Consider the following 18611-nt stretch of genomic DNA (forward strand, 5'->3'; position numbering starts at 1 on the left):
TAACCCACCCTAGTGCTTGCATGCACGTTCATTCTTAACCAGTTCATAATCACATTTATGCTAAACCTTTTGCAGCAATGCAACTAAATTGCAGATTATATTGTTGCAACACTGATAGACTCTATTAGTGTGGTTCTAGAGAAATAACCGGAGAGCCAATTTAGGCAGGAACCCAGCTGGGTGACTTTGGGCCAGTCCTGATCACTTCGTCCAACTCAGAAGGCTGATGTTGTAGGGACAATAGGAGGCAGAAAGTGTGCTGGATATGTTTGGATATCAATTGTCTGTGGGGATTCTCAGTCATCCAGGTCATGGTTGTGCCAAACGTGCTTTTCTTTCAGTAACTGAAAAAGCTTCTTGGATGAGAAGCGAAACATCTTCAAAGAAAAGCAAAGTCCAGTTGCCCTTTGGAAAAAAAAGCACCTTTGGATACATTAATTACGCCTTCAATTATTTGCAAAAATCATAAAGGCAGGATACAAGTGATAAATGAGTATGTCATGGTTCCAACTAATGAAACACTTCAAAGAGCTTTCAGGCATTGTTTATCCTAAAAAGTCTTCAATAGTAAAAACAAAGCATGGGCACAGCATGGTGAAATGCCAAGATCTGAATTCCCCTCCCTTCAGCACCTAATATCTGCCACAATTCCCTCCTCCAATTAGCAGTCATAAGTTACATTCTCCAATCAGTTCGAAGGGCAAAGCTTCCCTTCCGTTCTGTAACGCTGCCATTTCTTATCTTATTAAAAACAACCGGGGGAAACATTCTTCCTCCTCCCCCCAGCTTCATCTAATTCTAAGAGCAAAACAATTTAAAGGGAAAGGCTGCCTCTTTATATTGTCAAAGCAAAAACATCCAATGTTTGCAGCGTTGACAGAATAAATCAATGTTTGGTTAAAGTTCTTTGCAGTTGGCTGTGCCAATTTGTGAATGTAGTTGCTAGATTTATAACTTTACAGTCACGTGACATGTAAAGCATGGCATTCAAACTGCAGTGGGAAATTATGTTGCTTCTTCATAAGGGTGATAGATGCACCTACCCAGTGCTTTTTTTGTAAAAGAAAAAGGTGCCGGAACTCACACATGTCATACAACCCGCCTTGCCTACCTTACAAGGTTCCATCCAAAAAAAGGTACCGGAACTCTGTTCTGGGCATTCTATGACAAAAAAGGGTCTGCACCTACCTAATGGGAGAAGGTCAGATGGAGAAAAAGTTCTGACTCCATTGAGATCCCCTAATATTTCTGAGTAGCCTTGGGTTTCTACGAACCACCGACATCCTGCTTTCCTAACAAAAATTGTGGTGTGCTCACGAATGCTTAAGAAAGCAGAATCCACTGCTCTGACCCATTTTATCTAAAACGGTCCAGCCCCCCCTTCAGTTTTCAGTGGGAAAAACAAAGCAAATTTTGAATCAAACATGATCTTAAAAGAGACTGAATATTAAGTAATGGAATTCGTTTAGCTGACTGCTGAGTTCAGCAGAAAAATAAAAGGAACATTAGCTATAGAATGTAGCCAGTAGACATTTACATCTCTCTCTCTCTCTTTCTTTGAACAGCTGAACTGGATAACTGCCTTTCTTTTATTCTTATCGGATGGTGATGTTGTTGTAAGAGGGAGAATGGCAACTTTAGAAGAAGAAGAAGAAAATTGAAAATCAGATAGTCCTCCTGACTCCTCTCATGTGCCTATCGCAGGCCGAGCTTTTTGCAAGTAGGGCAGAACCAATGACACTGCATTTCAAGATGACACCGGAAATGTGGCAATATTGCAGCTTCGGGACACAACATAGTGTCTTTAATAAACTGTATAGTAAGTCAATAAACTGTCTTACTAACTTGGCAACTGCAGTGATTCAATGAACAACTATGGTTGGAAAGGACGTAAAATTGGCCAAAATTCACTTAACATCTTGCTGAGCAAATTTTGGGCTGCTTGTAATAAGAGACGAAACGGTCTGATTTTTTGTATGCAACTGAGAGGGGAAAAAAGATTCTGAGACTCTAGAAAGAGTACAGAGAAGAGCAACAAAGATGATTGGGGGACTGGAGGCTAAAACATATAGGGAACGGTTGCTGGAATTGGGTATGTGTAGTTTAATGAAGAGAATGGTGAGAGGTGACATGATAGCAGTGTTCCAATATCTCAGGGGCTGCCCCAAAGAAGAGGGAGTCAAGCTATTCTCCAAAGCACCTGAAAGGCAGGACAAGAAGCAACAGATGAAAACTTACCTAGAACTAAGGAGAAACTTCCTGACAGTTAGAACAATTAACCAGTGGAACAACCTGCCTCCAGAATTTGTGGATGCACCAGCACTGGAAGTTTTTAAGAAGAGACTGGACAGCCATTTGTCTGAAATGGTATAGGGTTTCTTGCCTAAGCAGAGGGTTAGACTAGAAGACTTCCAAGGTCCCTTTCAACTCTGTTACTGTATTCTAAAGTTGTCTATAGCTCTGGTTATAGACTTGCCAATTTAACTATGGCTTATACAGTTAAAGGAGTTTGCTGCAGTTGCATGAAGTATTGAAGCCTGACTTAGCAAATCAGGGAAGTTTACTCTAAGACCTTTTCACACGATCATTGGCTTTGGTGCAGCCCCACAACCCCTCAGGATTTTTATAAGTTAGTGTGACTGTCCTCAGCGATGTGATTTACTCCATGCACCACGTTCCCTTTGATTTTTCCCATTTTCCTCTGGGCAACGGGCAGAGGCAGAAGGAAACAAAGATGGTGGTCAAGAGCTCCTGACTGTTTCCTTGTTGAGTATGCTTTCTGCAGAAAAAAAAAACAAACGCAAATAGCCACTCAATTGCCAAAAGCATTTTTCAGAATTATTCAAAATTGCAAAAAAAACTTATAAGAGGAAGGAAAGAAGGAAGAAACCGCAAGGAACACAGTGCTAGGATGAGGCAAGCGTTTTCATGAAGGAGAAACTGTCCACCACCCAGTTCCAGGTGAAATTTTGCTCAAATGCCCTCCTTTTTCTTTAGTGCAACTGCTGAGCTAGAAATCCATTGACCCGTCTTGGGAAAAAGATCAGTCTTATGGCATACGTCCTTGGCCACTGGTGTGCATGTTCAACCGCAGGATGGAACACGGTCAGCCAAGGAACAGCTGATGTTAGCAGACCTCTGGAAGGTTCCGTCTCAGTTGCTTTGCCATCTTTTTGAAATGCATTTTCATTCTGAAGTGGTTTACAGCCTGATTCAGACCCTGCAAAGGGTTGCTTAAAAACTGTTAGTTATTCCATTGTTCAAAATATGCAAAATACAATAAGCAACAAAATACATAAGAAAGAACCCTGTCAAAACAGAAAAAAGCGCAGAGGAATGAGCCCATTAGGAGAAATAAAGTCTTTTAAGCCCTCAGGTCTTAAAGTTGCAAAGCTGAGAAACCCTGATTTAAATTTATTAAACCCCCCTCCCCCCCCAGCTCCAATGCCCGTCTTTATTTGGCAAAGGACAGACAATAAGGATGCTAGTGGCATATCAGTTCGGATATAATTTCTAAATCAGGGAGTTACGACTGAAAAAGCCTACTTCTGAGTCATCCAAAAGGTGCTTTTCTAAAAGGCAACTGCAATTTCTTCTTCTTTCTTTGTAAACATTTCACTTCTCATCCAAGATTTAGTTCTAACTGACTAGTGGGAAATCCTTAGAACAGAATAGAGAATGGAACAGAATAGAGCTGGAAGGGACCTTGGAGGTCTTCTAGTCCAGCCCCTGCTCAAGCAGGAGAACCTATACTAGGGGTAGGCAACCTTGGCTCTTTTATGACTCGTGGACTTCAACTCCCAGAATTCCTGAGCCAGCATGGCTCAGCTTGGAAACCTCTCCCTTTGCCCTCAGCATGGCTGGCTCAGGAATTCTGGGAGTTGAACTCCACGAGTCATAAAAGAGCCAAGGTAGCCTAGCCCTGGTTTAGGCCTAGGCCACTTTATGACTTGTGGACTTCAACTCCCAGAATTCCTGAGCCAGCATGGGGAAACTTTGGCCTCCTCATGACTCCTGGACTTCAACTCCCAGAATTCCTGAGCCAGCATGGCTCAGCTTGGAAACCTCTCCCTTTCCTCTCAGCATGGCTGGCTCAGGAATTCTGGGAGTTGAAGTCCACGAGTCATAAAAGAGCCAAGGTTGCCTACCCCTGACCCATACCATCTCAGACAGGCGATTGTCCAGTCTCTTCCAGTGATGGAGCGCCCACGATTTCTGGGGGTAAGCTGGTGGCAAGCTGTTCCACTGGTTGATTGTCCTCATTGCCAGGAAGTTTCTCCTTAATTCCAGGTTGCTTCTCTCCTTGATCAGTTTCCAACCATTGTTTCTCGCCCTTCCCTCTGGTGCTCTGGTGAACAACCTGACCCCCTCTTCCTTGGGTGAGAAGCGAGTTTTCAAAGAAAAAAAATAAAGTCAAGTTGCCATTTGGAAAAGCACCTTTGGGACAACCATGACTTGGATAACTGAGAATCTCCATAGAGTAGCCCCTTGCTGCATTTCAGCATAGGAGGGAACTTAGAGCTGGTCCTCTAAGTCAGAGGTCCCCTACCTTTTGGGCACCAGGGACTGGTTTCGTGGAGAGAGGTTTTCCTGTGGACCGGAGGGTGCGTGGTTTTGTGTGCTGCCTGCATCCCACGGATGGGGCTTTGCTGGTTTGTGCAGACCAGTTGCTGGCATGCTGGGCCTGGTACTGGTCCACAGACCGGGGGTTGGGGACCCCTGCTCTAAGTCTAAAGCAACCTTTCTGGCTTTGAGGACTGGCGGAGGGAGGGAGAGGGTATTGTTCCATGCGAATGGTGGGCAAACACACACACATGCGCAGCTCCATTGCAGCTGATCCCAAGCCTTAAAAAAAAAATCTAAAGTGTAGATAGCAAATGGCGTTTCAGTGTTTCTGCTCTAATACAGGACATTCAGATTGTGACGAATTGGATCTGCAATCTGCCTGTCTTTAAGAATAACCTGTTTGGTCAAGATTTATATAATCCTTTATGAAAGAGTTTTTAGCCTTCTTACCAAACAAGCTGGGCAAACAGACAATACGATTCTACTAGTGCTGAATTTAAGAAGCATGGTTGATCTCAAGGTGAGATCCATTATTCTTACTCTTAAGACAGAGTTTAAAAGAATCACCGATTTAGGAAAGTAGTAAGTCTCTGAATTTCTTGGTTGTGCAGCCACCTGGGTGGAGGGTGTGTGTATGTGTGTGTGTGAATGTGATTTATGACTTTTTAAATTTGAGATAACTTCTTGCAGTATACTTCATCTTTCATAAAGGGAGAGTTTAATTAATCTGGAGGCTGCTGTCTCCAATAATTTCACCCACCCAGTATGTTCCAGCAGAGTGGGTTTACTCTTGTTTCTCTCTGTTAAATGTTGTCGTTTTGCGAGATCAAGGAAGCATGACTTTTTTTGTTGTGCCCCCCCTTCAGACCCCCCCCCCCATTAAGATATGGCTGTCTCCTAGGCATGGATCTGAAATTTATTAATTGACCAAGGTACCTGTTTTGTTTTGTTGATTTTGTTGTTTATTAGTTCATTTTACTCCGGATTGTCCATCTGATTTAATGTTTTTGCTGCTTCTATGTTTAGTTCTAGAGTCCATTGGAGTTCGGTGGGCAATACATTTAAATCAGAGCTTTCAAACTTGTGGACTTCAACTTCGAGAATTCCTCATCTAATTGCTCTCTGGGGAATTCTGGGTGCTGAAGTCCACATGTCTTAACGTCGAGGACTGAGAAACTCTGATTTAAATGATTAAAAGAAGGAATAGATTTGTAATGAATACATACATTTATAATGAGTAATTCTCTTCTCTATGTTGGAGAAAGTATAATGATTGTAAAGGCGAAGTATCAGAACAATATAAATGATGTCTAATTTCTTAAATATTCAGAATAAGGGATATATAAAGCAGAAGAAAACCAACAAAAGGGTTACAGAATTCTTGTCGCTAAATTATTCTAATACCATTAGCACCTTTACCTACATACATGGCTCTCTGTTTACTTTTTTTTAAAATCCGTTTGCTATTGTATTGAGCTTTTATTCCCATGTTCGTAAAAATGCCTGCTTTGTATAAATTAAATTGGTCTTCAAGATTTTTCTTTTCTTTTCTTTGGTATCCATTTTTATATTTTGCCCTTGATCCAGATTCTTTATGAATTGATTCTAATACTTCTTTTTTTTAAAGAGTGCTTGAATAAATACAGTACTCTTTTCAAAGTGGCTTTTATAGCATCCACTAATGGGATGATGTTAAGAAGCCTGTGAAATGGTCTCTTTTAGTTACTTCACGTTTCCATATATGCTCCGTGTATTTTTGTGTGCACATGATACACTGCTCCACAGACTAGCCAATTGCATGTGTGTGGTGTGTGCTCCGCCAGTCGTTCAGCGATTCCCCAAATTTAAAACCTTTGCTTAAGTTTGTGTACCTGTGTTCTGCAACACAGGAGGAACAACAACAAAAAAAAGATGTTCTGTCTTCAGATACCCATCTCTCTGCAGCAAGCCAGGAGGAAGTAGCTTGTGGCTTTGCACTGTGTGTGTGGCTATGTTGTAAGGCCACTAATTAAAAACAAAAATTGTGAGGATGTACCCAATCGTTGCCCAATGCTGTAATACAGAATGGTCCATTTTGTAATTAACTAGTTGGCTAAGATCATGCAGATGGCACTATCCTTTGCATTGCCATGCCCAGTTTTTGCCCCGGCCTGGTTGATGAATAACTGGACAGTCCAGATGTCAGAGCTGCCATCCTTCGCTCATACTTACTGTATGCTTCGCTAAATGCAATGCGCCATGGGGGAAGATGAGGGAGAAACCGAAAGTGATCTTTGTACCATCTGGAGACATCCCAAGGCAGCAGACCTGGAAATGGAATGTAACATCTATCTATCTACCCAACCATTGCAAGGATAGCTATCAAAACATCTTCTTTGAATGTCACTGGACAATGGGGCGGTGGAACAGAGAAGGGGAAGTTAATTAGGATTCTTAGATTCTTTGTGTGCAATCCTTTAGATCTGGCTTCACTACTCTAAAGGTAAAGGTTCCCCCGCACATGCAAGCTAGTCGTTTCCAACTCGAGGGGCCGGTGCTCATCTCCGTTTCAAAGCCGAAGAGCCAGCGCTTGTCCGAGGACGTCTCCGTGGTCATGTGGCCGGCATGACTAGACGCCAAAGGCACACGGAATGCTGTTACCTTGCCACCGGAGTGGTCCCTATTTTTCTACTTGCATTTTTACATGCTTTCGAACTGCTAGGTTGGCAAAAGCTGAGACGAGTAACAGGCGCTCACTCTAACCACTTGGCTTTTAGTAAAAGTAACCTTTTCGCTACAAATAAGAGTCCAGACCCAATCTGGTCTTTTCTAGAAAACCAGGCTGAACCCCTGACGGGAACTGATCTCTGATCTCTGGGGAGGGGCAAAATTAATGCCATTCACCTAAGTGATTGTGATTAGTAGTTTTCCCACTGCTACAGTGGCCTTGATTGAGCTCATGAAAGCTAGAAGAGATTTTAAGTTTGTACCCCAACTGAACTAGGGTTTTGAAAATTGATTCCACAAGCCTATGGTGGGGTGAAATGCTGAGGTGAAAAAAATAACAGAATAACAGAGTTGGAAGGGACCTTGGAGGTCTTCTAGTCCAACCCACTCCTTAGGCAGGAAAACATACACCATAACAAATGGTTATCCAATCTCTTCTTTAAAACCTTCGGTGTTGGAGCACCCACAACTTCTGAAGGCAAGTTGTTCCACTGATTAATTGTTCTAACTGTCAGAAAATTTCTCCTTAGTTCTAGGTTGCTTCTCTCCTTGACTAGTTTCCATCCGTTGCTTCTTGTCTTGCCTTCAGGTGCTTTGGAGAATAGCTTGACTCCCTCTTCTTTGTGGCAGCCCCTGAGATATTGGAACACTGCTATCATGTCACCCCTTGTCCTTCTCTTCGTTAAACTAGACCACGGGTGGGCAACCTTGGCTCTTTTATGACTCGTGGACTTTAACTCCCAGAATTCCCGAGCCAGCTGCCTCAGGAATTCTAGGAGTTGAAGTCCACGAGTCATAAAAGAGCCAAGGTTGCCTACCCCTGGACCAGACATGCCCAATTCTTTCCACCATTCTTCATTTGTTTTAGCATCTAGTCTGCTGGTGATTGTCCCAAAGTCACCTAGCCAGCCTTCATCTCATTGTCTAAAAACTCATCATCTCCTGGTGATTGTTGCAAAGTCACCCAGCTGGCTGTCATGCCTACGTTGGAACTAGAACATCATCTCCTGGTGACTGCCCCAAAGTCATAATGTCCACTTGAAATCCAGCCAATCTACAGGTGGCACAATGAGCGGGTAACTGGCACAGTTGGTGCGCATCTTAAGGTCTTCTCTGGCTTTTGTTTCTCTGATAAGGGAGACACATTCCTTTCTCGAGTGGATAGAGGTGGAAGAAGGAAATCAGAAAGCGAAAGTTATCTCAGGCAAAAGCAAACATTCCCCCTCTCCCCAACAAAATGGTAGGCCCCAAAGCAAAGCACAAGAATATATGTGGAAGGGAGACAATAAGGATTTGGGAACCTGACAATGGCGATGGTGAAAAGCAGCTACCGGTAATTAGAAAGAACACAAGCACACAGCAAAGAGCTGCCCAACTCCTGAGTGGAGATTGCTCCATTTTGTAATGAATGAGGTGGCTAAGACCATGCAGACGGCACATGAATTTCACTGTGGTTTGCATGCCCTGCCCATTTTTTTGTGTGTGTCCCTGCACAGTTCATGAATCTGATCTTCTCAATGGTGGGGCAAAGTTATAGCCAATACCTCTAAGTGATCTTGATTAATAGTTTTTCCACTGCTGCAGTGGTCTTGATTGAGCTCACTAAGGCTAAAAGGAATTTCAAGCTTGTACCCAAAATGAACTGGGGTTCCAATAAAGGCAAATATTTACAGCTCAGGATTGAAACGAGGGGCCCTTGGTGCTCTCTGAGCTTAGTTGTTTTCTTGCAGACATTTCATTACCCAAACTAGGTAACACCATCAATGCTTGAACTGGGGTTTTGAGATAGATTAATTCCAGAAATGATGAAGAAATCTCTTCCTAGGCACAATAGAGCCTGGTCACCCTTAAACCTGCTTAGAGCTTCTTAACTTTTTAATGTTTTTCCACACTGAAGGTCATTAGAAGCCTGGCTATTTAAAGGTCACTGAAGGCAGCCAGGATGCAAAATATCTCCATAATTGTTGAATGGTCTCACAAGATCAGAGAGTTCCTGAGATGCCACCTATTTCTTTACTTTTATTTTGCATTTTGCATTTAGGAAACCAAGCTGTGCCCTCTAGGAGGCTCTCACAGGTCGAGTGGCCCTGTGTGGTAATCCTTAGTTTAGCTCAACCTTGGTTCTTTTACGACTCATGGACTTCAACTCCCAGAATTCCTGGGCCAGCCATGCTGAGGGGAAAGGGAGAGGTTTCCATGCTGAGCCATGCTGCCTCAGGAATTCTGGGAGTTGAAGTCTACAAGTCATGAGAGGGTCATAGTTCCCCCATGCTGGCTCAGGAATTCTGGGAGTTGAAGTCCACGAGTCATAAAAGAGCCAAGGTTGCCTAGCCCTGGTTTAGCTTGAGATGGGAATCCAGCCATTCTCTTTACAGCAATCAGAGACATGGAGTTTTCTCTCTATTATAGCAAAGCAAACTTTATTGAATAATAAAAAAACCTCAATGAAAAAAATGTACACAAATTATATCCAACAAAGGTAATAAAATTGTTATATCAAATTATAAACAGGAAACAAAGGAAATGAGGATCTCTTACATCAGGGATGTCCAACCTTGGCAGTGTTAAGAATTGTGGACTTTATCTTCCAGAATTCCTCAGCCAGCTACCTGGCTGGGGAATTCTAGGAGCTGAAGTCCACAAGTCCTAAAGTTGCCAAGGTTGGACACCCTTGTTTTAGATGTTCTCTTTCCCTAGTTAGAAGACAGTGATAGAACAACTGCTTGCATGCTGGCAGTCCAAGGTTGTCTCGTTAGCCTTTCTGATTAAAAGAAGGTTATGGGAAACGCCTCTCCCTGGAACTCAGTGTCTACTTGAAGAAGTTAATAAAGAAATAGCTCTAGTAAAAGCAATTTACACATCTTCCATAACTACTGTGCCTTTAAGGTTGAAATGGGCTAGAACCGCACCTTGAAAAAAGAGTGCAAATTATTGGATTGGAAGTGAATGGAACGAACTTCATTGAAATCAGGTTTTAAGACACTATTCATCAGGTTTTAAGACACTATTAATTTCAATTCATGTAATTTCCATTGATTTAAAGGCAACTGTGTCTGAATTCGAACCTTTTGTTTTTGAGAAAAAAAAAGGGGGGGTACTAAGAGGACCTCCATGAAAAAAAAATCTAATAAATAGATTCCCATAATCTTCCAGGCAGCCTTCTTTGTATATATGGTTATGGGGGCAACTTAGATTCAGTTAGGTCTGTGAGTCTGAGGACACGTGAGCTGGATTGCTATACCAGAATCTCTCTACTTGTGAAATTTTTTATTATTTATTTATTAATTTTTTTATGCCGTTCTTCTCCCCTATAAGACGACTCTGGGCAGAAATAATGTCTCTGTTTGGAGAACAGCGATTTCACACTTCCTGAAGAACTCTTTCAACGGTATGACCACCAATGAGTGGAACGGATGGCGATTCATGTGAATGTGTCTATTTTAATTCACTTATCTGTTCAATTTATAAGCCACTTCCATTGCCCAAGCCACCCTAGATGACCCACGTATTAAAACGATAGCAAATACGGGCAGTGGGGGACACAAATAGTTTTGAGAATAGACTAAAGGTTGATTGAAATGCAAGATGTTATATAGGGAAAGCCATCAGGTAGAAGTTCACAGTGGAAAGCTTGCACAGAGTACTGCAGCTGATCTGCTGACTTCAATCTCAGAATTTCTCATTTAATGTTGGAAGGTCAAGGAAGTGGAGGAAGGTTATCTGTAAGAAATTCGGGAGCCTGGATTTTTCAAGTCACTGTATACATCCATTCGCTGCACTTGAAGTTCCTGTGGGGTCAGAAAGAGGATAGATGTACATTATCATTGGCTTTTCCCAAAGAATCTTAAGCTCTGATAAATTAGTAACTAGTCCAGGGGTAGGCAACCTCGGCTCTTTTATGACTCATGGACTTCAACTCCCAGAATTCTGGGAGTTGAAGTCCATGAGTCATAAAAGAGCCGAGGTTGCCTACCCCTGAACTAGTCCAAAATTTTCTTTTGAGCCTGACCAGATGTCTTCAGGAAATCTGCAAATCAGGTATAACTTCAACCACTTACTTTCCTGTTATATTGCTCCAAAATCTTTACTCTTCAGAATATAGATTATTTGGGAATGTATAAAGGTTCTATTTAGCCAAAAGATGATAAAAGACCTATTTACGAATTAGCTGCGTTCCCCTTTTTTGGTAACATTTACAGATACTGGAACTAAATTTTCAGCAAATTTATGATAAAATTCCTATTTATTGGGAATGCCTGGTTGACACCAACTTGATAGCACGGAATCCATAGTGCACATTTAACAAACCATCATGACTGGGTTCACATCAAGTCAAAACCCAACAAATCACATAGTACTCTCTCTGACTCGGTTCCTACAACTAAATTCTAAACCTGGCTTAACAAAGCCCAATTGCTGTGTTCAAAATAATCATGGATGGTGTATCACAACAAGCTGTCCCACAAACCAGGTGAATGCAGCTGGCCTCTTATAGCAAGGCCAACATTGTGTGTGTGCGTACAATGTTAGATGTCAACTTCTCCTTGTTTCCCCTATCAGGCTAGTACTAACGCTGCAACTGTCGCTCTACACCCAACAGGAAAGAGCTCAGGAAGAAAAGTAAATATAGTATTTATACGTTATACTTACCTCATAGGGAGATTCATGCTGAACCTTGTCTATTAAGAAGAAAGAGAAGACTATGAGTGTATGAAAGATCATTTTTGGATTCCATCTGAAGAGAGTTAGGAGGACAGAGTGGAGGTTGTGTTCTCTCATGCTGAAGGGATGTGACACAGAAACTGTGGTTAATGGTTTACTGAAAGGCTGCGGCTGCAAGCTAGGACTGCCCAGCTTGAATCTTCAGACCAAGCTACCTGACCTTCTTTCAGCTTAGAAATAAAAAAAGGTTCTTATGACCACATGTTTCAGTATATACTTACTTCCTTACAAAGGTGGTTTTCTGAAGAATTCTAGCTTGTTCCTCTGCTACCTTCCTCCATTTTAAAGCTTCTTTTATAATACTTTAGCTAGACAGACAGACAGACAGACAGACAGATAGATAGATAGATAGACAGATGATAGAGAGAGATAGGTATATATAAATAGATAGATATAGATCTCTGTATATTGACAGATTTTGGGAAAGCTTTTTAACCTGTTATCTTCCTTTTTGTCTGCTAAAAATCAGAAAAAGAAAGCATAAGCTTTTCTTTTCTTTTTCAAATGCACCAGGCTTGCATTACAATCTAGAATAGTGTTTTTCAAACTTGGCAACTTTAAGATGAGTGGGCCAACTCCTAGAATTCCCCACCCAACCATGCTAGCTGGGGAATTCTGGGAGTTGAAGTTCACCCATCTTAAAGTTGCCAAGTTTGAAAAACACTGGTTCTATGACCTTGTCTTAGAGAGGGTGTGCAGATTGTACTTGGCACAGATGGTATGCTAAACAGTCAGGGCGAAGGCCATCAAATGCCGTCTTTTCTGCCAAGTGCACATTCAGCAACACGGCCATTTGCTGTGGGCACACAGGCATCCAGTCTCTTTGACTTAGGTCCATGCACCATCAAGCACTGACATTTCTTCAAGGGGAAAGTGTGCACTGGGGACATGGGATCTGCCTCCTCACCTCTGCTGGTTGCTTGCTGTTTATAGATACAACTGACCACGTAGTAGACGCCCAGAGCAATGAGCAAAGTCAGGAACAAGTCTCCCAGCACAACTCCTGCAATGGTGCCGGGATCAATCTTATAGCAATGACCACAATCTGGGGATTAAAAAGGATAGAATTGTGAGAAGCATACAGATATACTTTCTGGGGCTTCACATAACCTAATTTCTTGGCAATTAGAATCTGGTCCTACCCATGGTCCTAAGTGTTCTCTGAGCTTAGTTGTTTGCTTGCAGATGTTTTATTACCTGATCCATTAACATTGTTAGTGCACTGATGATGTTACCTAGTCAGGTAATGAAATGTCTGCAGCCAAACAACCAAGCTCAGAGAGCACCAAGGATTCCATAGTTCAGTCTTGAGCTACAGATATTCTCTTCCATTGGGCTGGTCCTCCCATTAAGCCAAAGTAACTTTCTCTGCAGAAGCATCCCCAATTTAGGGCAGATGCAAAGTTAGGGAGTCTCCTTGGATTTTTAGTGCAGCTCCAGGAATGGTAGAAGAATGGCAGCAATATTCACATTTTCTATCACACCCTGCTACTCACTCTGTTTTTTGCCTGCATTTGCAGCTTGGAATAGTTGGAGCATGTTTGGGGAAAGGGACAGACAATCGGATCAGGGAAGAAACAGTTTTCAGTTTTAATTTATTATAATCAAAGATCGGGAATAAAAAAAAGGGAAAAGCAAGTTGCGGCTGCTTTGCCTATTGCTAAATTGGAGTTTTAAAAATTCAGCTTGTTTCCTTCAGCTTGTAATTTTTATTTATATTTCCAGAGATTAGATGTAGGGAAGAGCATTCTTTCACTTTTATAGAATTATAAAGCATCGGTAAAGTATAACACTGGCTGCATGTAAAACAAGCACCTTTGTGCACAATTCTCCACATCTTGCTATCTTTTTCAGGTTTTCAGGTTTTCATTTCAGCAAGCTATTTTCTCCCACACAATGCATTTTTCTTCTATGCGAGTTTCATCATTAGGTGCACTTCCCCATTAATAGGACAGCAGCACGGCAAAAATTCAAAAATGAGTGAATTTCATTGTACCCATACATTTCAATTGGCCTATCAGTTTAAGAGCAAGCAATGAAGAAATTGCAAATTGCATATTCTGCCTTTAATAAGGACTAGACTGAATCTATAATGCAGAACTTGGAGACTAAATAGAAAACACCAGATGCTGTGCCATTGCTGTCAGTAAGCAGATGTTGGGTTTGTTCAACAATCTGGAGAAGTCACTAGAACAGTCATATAATATGCATGTCAAAGGTGACACACCAAAATGTTTTGGGGGATGCACCGGTATTCATCAACCCTCGACTACAACTTTTCTTGAAAGCACAATCCCTTTCTCACACGATTTTCAAAGGCCATATGAGTATGAGGTGTGTTCTCATGGAGCTTCTGAGCCCTCCAGAGCTTATAAAACTCTCGTGAGAATGGGGTGTGCTTTTGTGCAGTTCTTGGAGGCTGTGGAAGAGCATTCTTTGAAGCTGCTTCAAGAAGATTAGGGGGATAGCATTCCCCAAAGTTCACATGCCTTGAAGAATGGCACAAGGTGGCCTTTCTGAGGGGCAGTGTGGGCACTAGGGTTGAGGTTGAGGCCCGGGGAGTTGAGAATTGTTTCTATTTTCTTCAGTGTGTGTGCATGTGTATCTGACATGCAAACAGAATCAAGTTAGGCATTTTCAAAATTTTTGATATGCTAAGTCCAAAAGGTTTGCCATCCCTGCTATAGAGAAATCTGCATGAGAATAGAGTGTGCACTTAAGAAATGCACACCTACGGACCATATTAATTACAAATCAGTAGTTCTCCAGCAGAGAAGCAGTGTGGAGGAAAAATTGGTGCAGCACTAAAATTTTAAACAGCAACGGTTCTCCTATTTGTATACCAGAGGACAAGTTGCATTGCCTAAATCATCTTTCTGCAATATAATTCCTTATGGATATGACTGGATTTTAATTCCAGATCTAGTATGGTATAGCCGTGACAAATGCTAGACAAGGATTTGTGGCCAGTCTCTCCCCCCCCCCTCTCTCTCTCCCAACCCACTTCACAAAATTTGCTCTTGTGGGTCAAAAATGAGAGCAGCCAGTGCCATCTTCAGCGATTGAAACAACAGTATGATATAAATCTGATTGATTTATTATGTGCCATCAAGTCAACGTTTGACTTCTAGTGACCACATAGATTTTTCTCCATGAAAAAGAAATCTGATAAATAAACTCCCAGGCAGCATAAATATTCCAACAAACACTTGGAGGGGACGCGTAGTTCAAAACCTTTGTACAGCACCAGACTTGCAAAGTGTGTTCCCAAGACGCATTTATTTTTGTGGCACTTCCCTGTTTTCACTCTGCGTCATTGACAGGCTAGGCAACTATTTATGTACAGGGATGTGAAATGGCTCTTACCGTTTGCAACTTGAGCAGCTCCTGTGGAAGAGATAAAGGGGAGGCTGGGTCTGTTATCTAGTTTGCAGCACCATTTTAAGAAGCCCCCTCCCCAATTCATTTCAGAGACGACTTTGATAGGAAAAGATTCCAGATCTTCCAGCCATCTTGTAGCAACTTTTCTACCAGAAAGCAAATTTTATTCAAAGGCATCAGCTTTTGTGAGTTGCAGCTCACTTCATCTGATGCATAAACTAGATGAGTGTTTCTCAGCCTCAGCAACTTTAAGATGTGTGGGTTTCAACTCCCAGGACTCCTCCACAGCCAGCATGTTATACATAAAACAAGCTGGGGAATTCTGGAAGTTGAGGTTCACACATCTTAAAGGTTGAAAAACGGTGAGTTTAACCAACGTAGGATTTCAGTGGTGAAGCTGGGAGAAAGGAAAGGGCGACACGCTGGTTATGCAGATGGAAGTTACATGTGAGACAAAGTACAAGTACCTAATCAATTAACAAATGTCATGTGCTAAAACATCATTGGGTTGGAGGCCTTCTGAGGCTGACGTTTTTGGGAGGTGTGCGAGTTCAGCAATGGCTCTCACTTCACCCCAATTGAATCCTACGTCAATCTAGCCACTTGGATGATGTGAGCTGTAGCTCATGGAAGCACCTGCCATTTATTAGTCAGGAAAGATTCTGCCACACTCCGCCTATTTTTCCCCCCTTTTTTTCTTTTTTTTGCCACCATCAATTATCCAGAAAGGGACCATAATGGAGGGTTAATTGTTATGTATCCAAGTGCAGGCACCTGCATAGCAACAGCCACCAAGGGGCGTTGGCCTGGATGGTTTTGGCGGGAAACCCAGTTTTGGCGGGAAACCTAGGGCCAACCCCATTGGCTAGCCGCCTACCTGGCCGGGTATATAAGGAGACCAGGTAGCCCTTGTTCAGTAGTATGAACCCCCCCCCCACACAATAAAGAGCTGAACTCATACTCCGGCTGGCGTCTCTTCCTTGCGTTGGACCCGCTACATTACATTAATATTTATGGGTGAATTTTAGGTTTGTAAAGCCATCAGAGAGGCAAAAAACAATTGGCTCACGTTAACCTACAGAAGTCAACCGAGTAAAGATTCTACATTCGTGAAAAGGAGCAGGACCACAATGTTTAATTTTTCCAAGCTTTTTTTTTTTCAAGAAGGGGAAAAAGAAACCCTCCCTCCAGAAGTGTCGAGAGGCGATTGTGCTGTGTCGATCAGCATTGGAGCTGGCTGCTCTTGTGAGTATAAATCTTCCGTTTCACTCGGCATAATTAGCTCAGTTACCAAATCAATACATTTTCTGAGATTGCGCAATGTTATACATTAGCCAAGTGAGTGGCTGGCACACTAGGCCACAAAAACTTAACCAAGATTAAAATTATGCAACCTTTGCCAGTTGTATAAACAGAGCTATTGCTTAATGTGGTATTTTGTGAGGGAACACCCTGCCGTCAGTGATACTTTCAGGCCCAAAGATGCTGGGTAGAATGTCTTGGGGCTGGGGGGTATCCACCTCCCATTTTATGTCTCTTCCCCCCAGTTCTCTCATGTTTTAGAAGAGAAAGGGTAAGAGAAAAACATGGCATTTTAAACCTTTAAAATGAAAGATGTAGGGGAGGTGGATTTATAACTTGCTGAGCTGATTGTAGCTGTAGCGTGGTACAGAATAAGGCATAACGCATTTCCTCCGAGAATGTATCACAGGACTATTATATCATGCAGAAGCCTCAACTTCTGGGCTGGCCCTGCCCTCCTTTTCCCCCCAGATCAGATTCTTTGCAACCGATATGAAGGATTGTACATTTTTGACATAATGGAACAGGAATGCAAAGTCCACTACTGAGAGCGGAACAGAATAGAAGACCCAAGAAACCATTTTGTACTCATATTCTCATGTTGTATTTCCTTGGTCAGATTTTCAGATATTTCCCCCCCCCCCCAAAAAAAAATGTTTTCTAAGGTGTTCTATAAGATTACAGGCTTTAGAGAAGCCATCACCCCTTCAGAGATATAACAAACTGTGGTTTAAAAAGCCGATCTGAGAGGCTGTAGCTAGAAAAGGGCCAACAGAAGAAGGAGGAAGAGGAGGAAGAGGAGGAGGAGGAGGAGGAGGAGGAGGAGGAGGAGGAGAAGAAGAAGAAGAAGAAGAAGAAGAAGAAGAAGAAGAAGAAGAAGAAGAAGAAGAAGAAGAAGAAGAAGAAGAAGAAGAATTCTTAAATCCATCTCCTGATATGGCTTTGAGAAGCCACCACCATCCCCAGAAAATTAGTGAAAGGGATCTACGTGCTTTAACACATTTTTCCTCTTAAAATACAGTCTGAGAAAATGCCTAGATGTTATATTCATCAAGGGGTAGTCAATAAAAGGTGAATTCTTTCTAAGCCAGAAAGTCAAAGGAGATAAAAATGGGACCCCAAGATCCAAAGGAGGCCAAGATAGAGAAGGTGACTAAAAATGGTTGATCCAACTCACCCAACTGAGGCCAGGTCAAACCCAGGAGAATGGGGAGGACTGGGAATCCTAACTGTGCCATATTAGATGTTCCCAAGTTGGCGGATGACGTTGACACTGAAGACTTTCTGGTCGGGAGTCAGTGTCCAAGACTCAGGGCGTTGGGACTGGAGGGGCAGTGGTGACATCTGTCTGAAGAGTGAGAGAACAGGAAGAGAAGTAGCTCTAGGCAGGAAACCTCGAAAAAGGGAAGAAGCTGTCATTGCGGTGGGATCAAGTCAACACGATCCCTGCTGCTCGCCCTCCCTCCTCCGGAAGTAACTCCAACTTAAAAAGAAGAGGCCGAGATCACAGCATTGCTTCTGACCTGAAGCAGCTTCAGTCATGTTGCCTGTATGTTTATCCTCGCTTTTCTTCTTTTCCTCTTCTCCTTTGGCCTTTGGGGTTTTTGCTTAGTTCTGGGTTTTTTGTTTTCCCTTTTTAATTCTTCAGATTTCACTTCTGAGTTATTGTATGCCACCCAGACTCTTTTTGGAATTGAGTGGCATAGAAATAATAGAAATATAAAAGTATGCCCTGATATCTATCTATCTATCTATCTATCTATCTATCTATCTATCTATCTATCTATCATCTATCTACCCATCTACCCATCTACCCATCTACCTACCTACCTACCTATCCATCTCTCTCTCCCATTTATATGCTGCCTATCCTATCATCGGGCAACCCTGGACAGTTTTTCACCTCAGAAATGGAAAGAGATGGATATGAAAGG

The 18611-nt window shown here is 42.2% G+C and overlaps 2 protein-coding genes across 2 annotated transcripts in view; one reads left to right on the forward strand and one right to left on the reverse strand.

The window, feature by feature from the left end:
- The first annotated feature begins 5060 nt into the window (after positions 1–5060).
- FCGBP (Fc gamma binding protein) overlaps positions 5061–18611 on the forward strand; it is a 63595-nt gene continuing 50044 nt past the window's right edge. The window contains exon 1 of the mRNA XM_083369463.1: positions 5061–5086. The gene's annotated coding sequence lies outside the window, so the exon portion shown is untranslated. The remainder of the gene's footprint in view (positions 5087–18611) is intronic.
- Positions 9680–18021, reverse strand: TYROBP (transmembrane immune signaling adaptor TYROBP; the record flags this gene model as incomplete). The annotated part of the gene is given in 6 exon segments (XM_083368950.1): positions 9680–11060; positions 11923–11951; positions 12902–13039; positions 15361–15381; positions 17855–17943; positions 17945–18021. Coding segments are annotated over 6 exon segments (426 nt in total). The 3' UTR covers positions 9680–10988.

The sequence above is a fragment of the Vipera ursinii genome (assembly GCF_947247035.1).
Source record: "Vipera ursinii genome assembly, chromosome: 9".
Classification (NCBI taxonomy): domain Eukaryota; kingdom Metazoa; phylum Chordata; class Lepidosauria; order Squamata; family Viperidae; genus Vipera; species Vipera ursinii.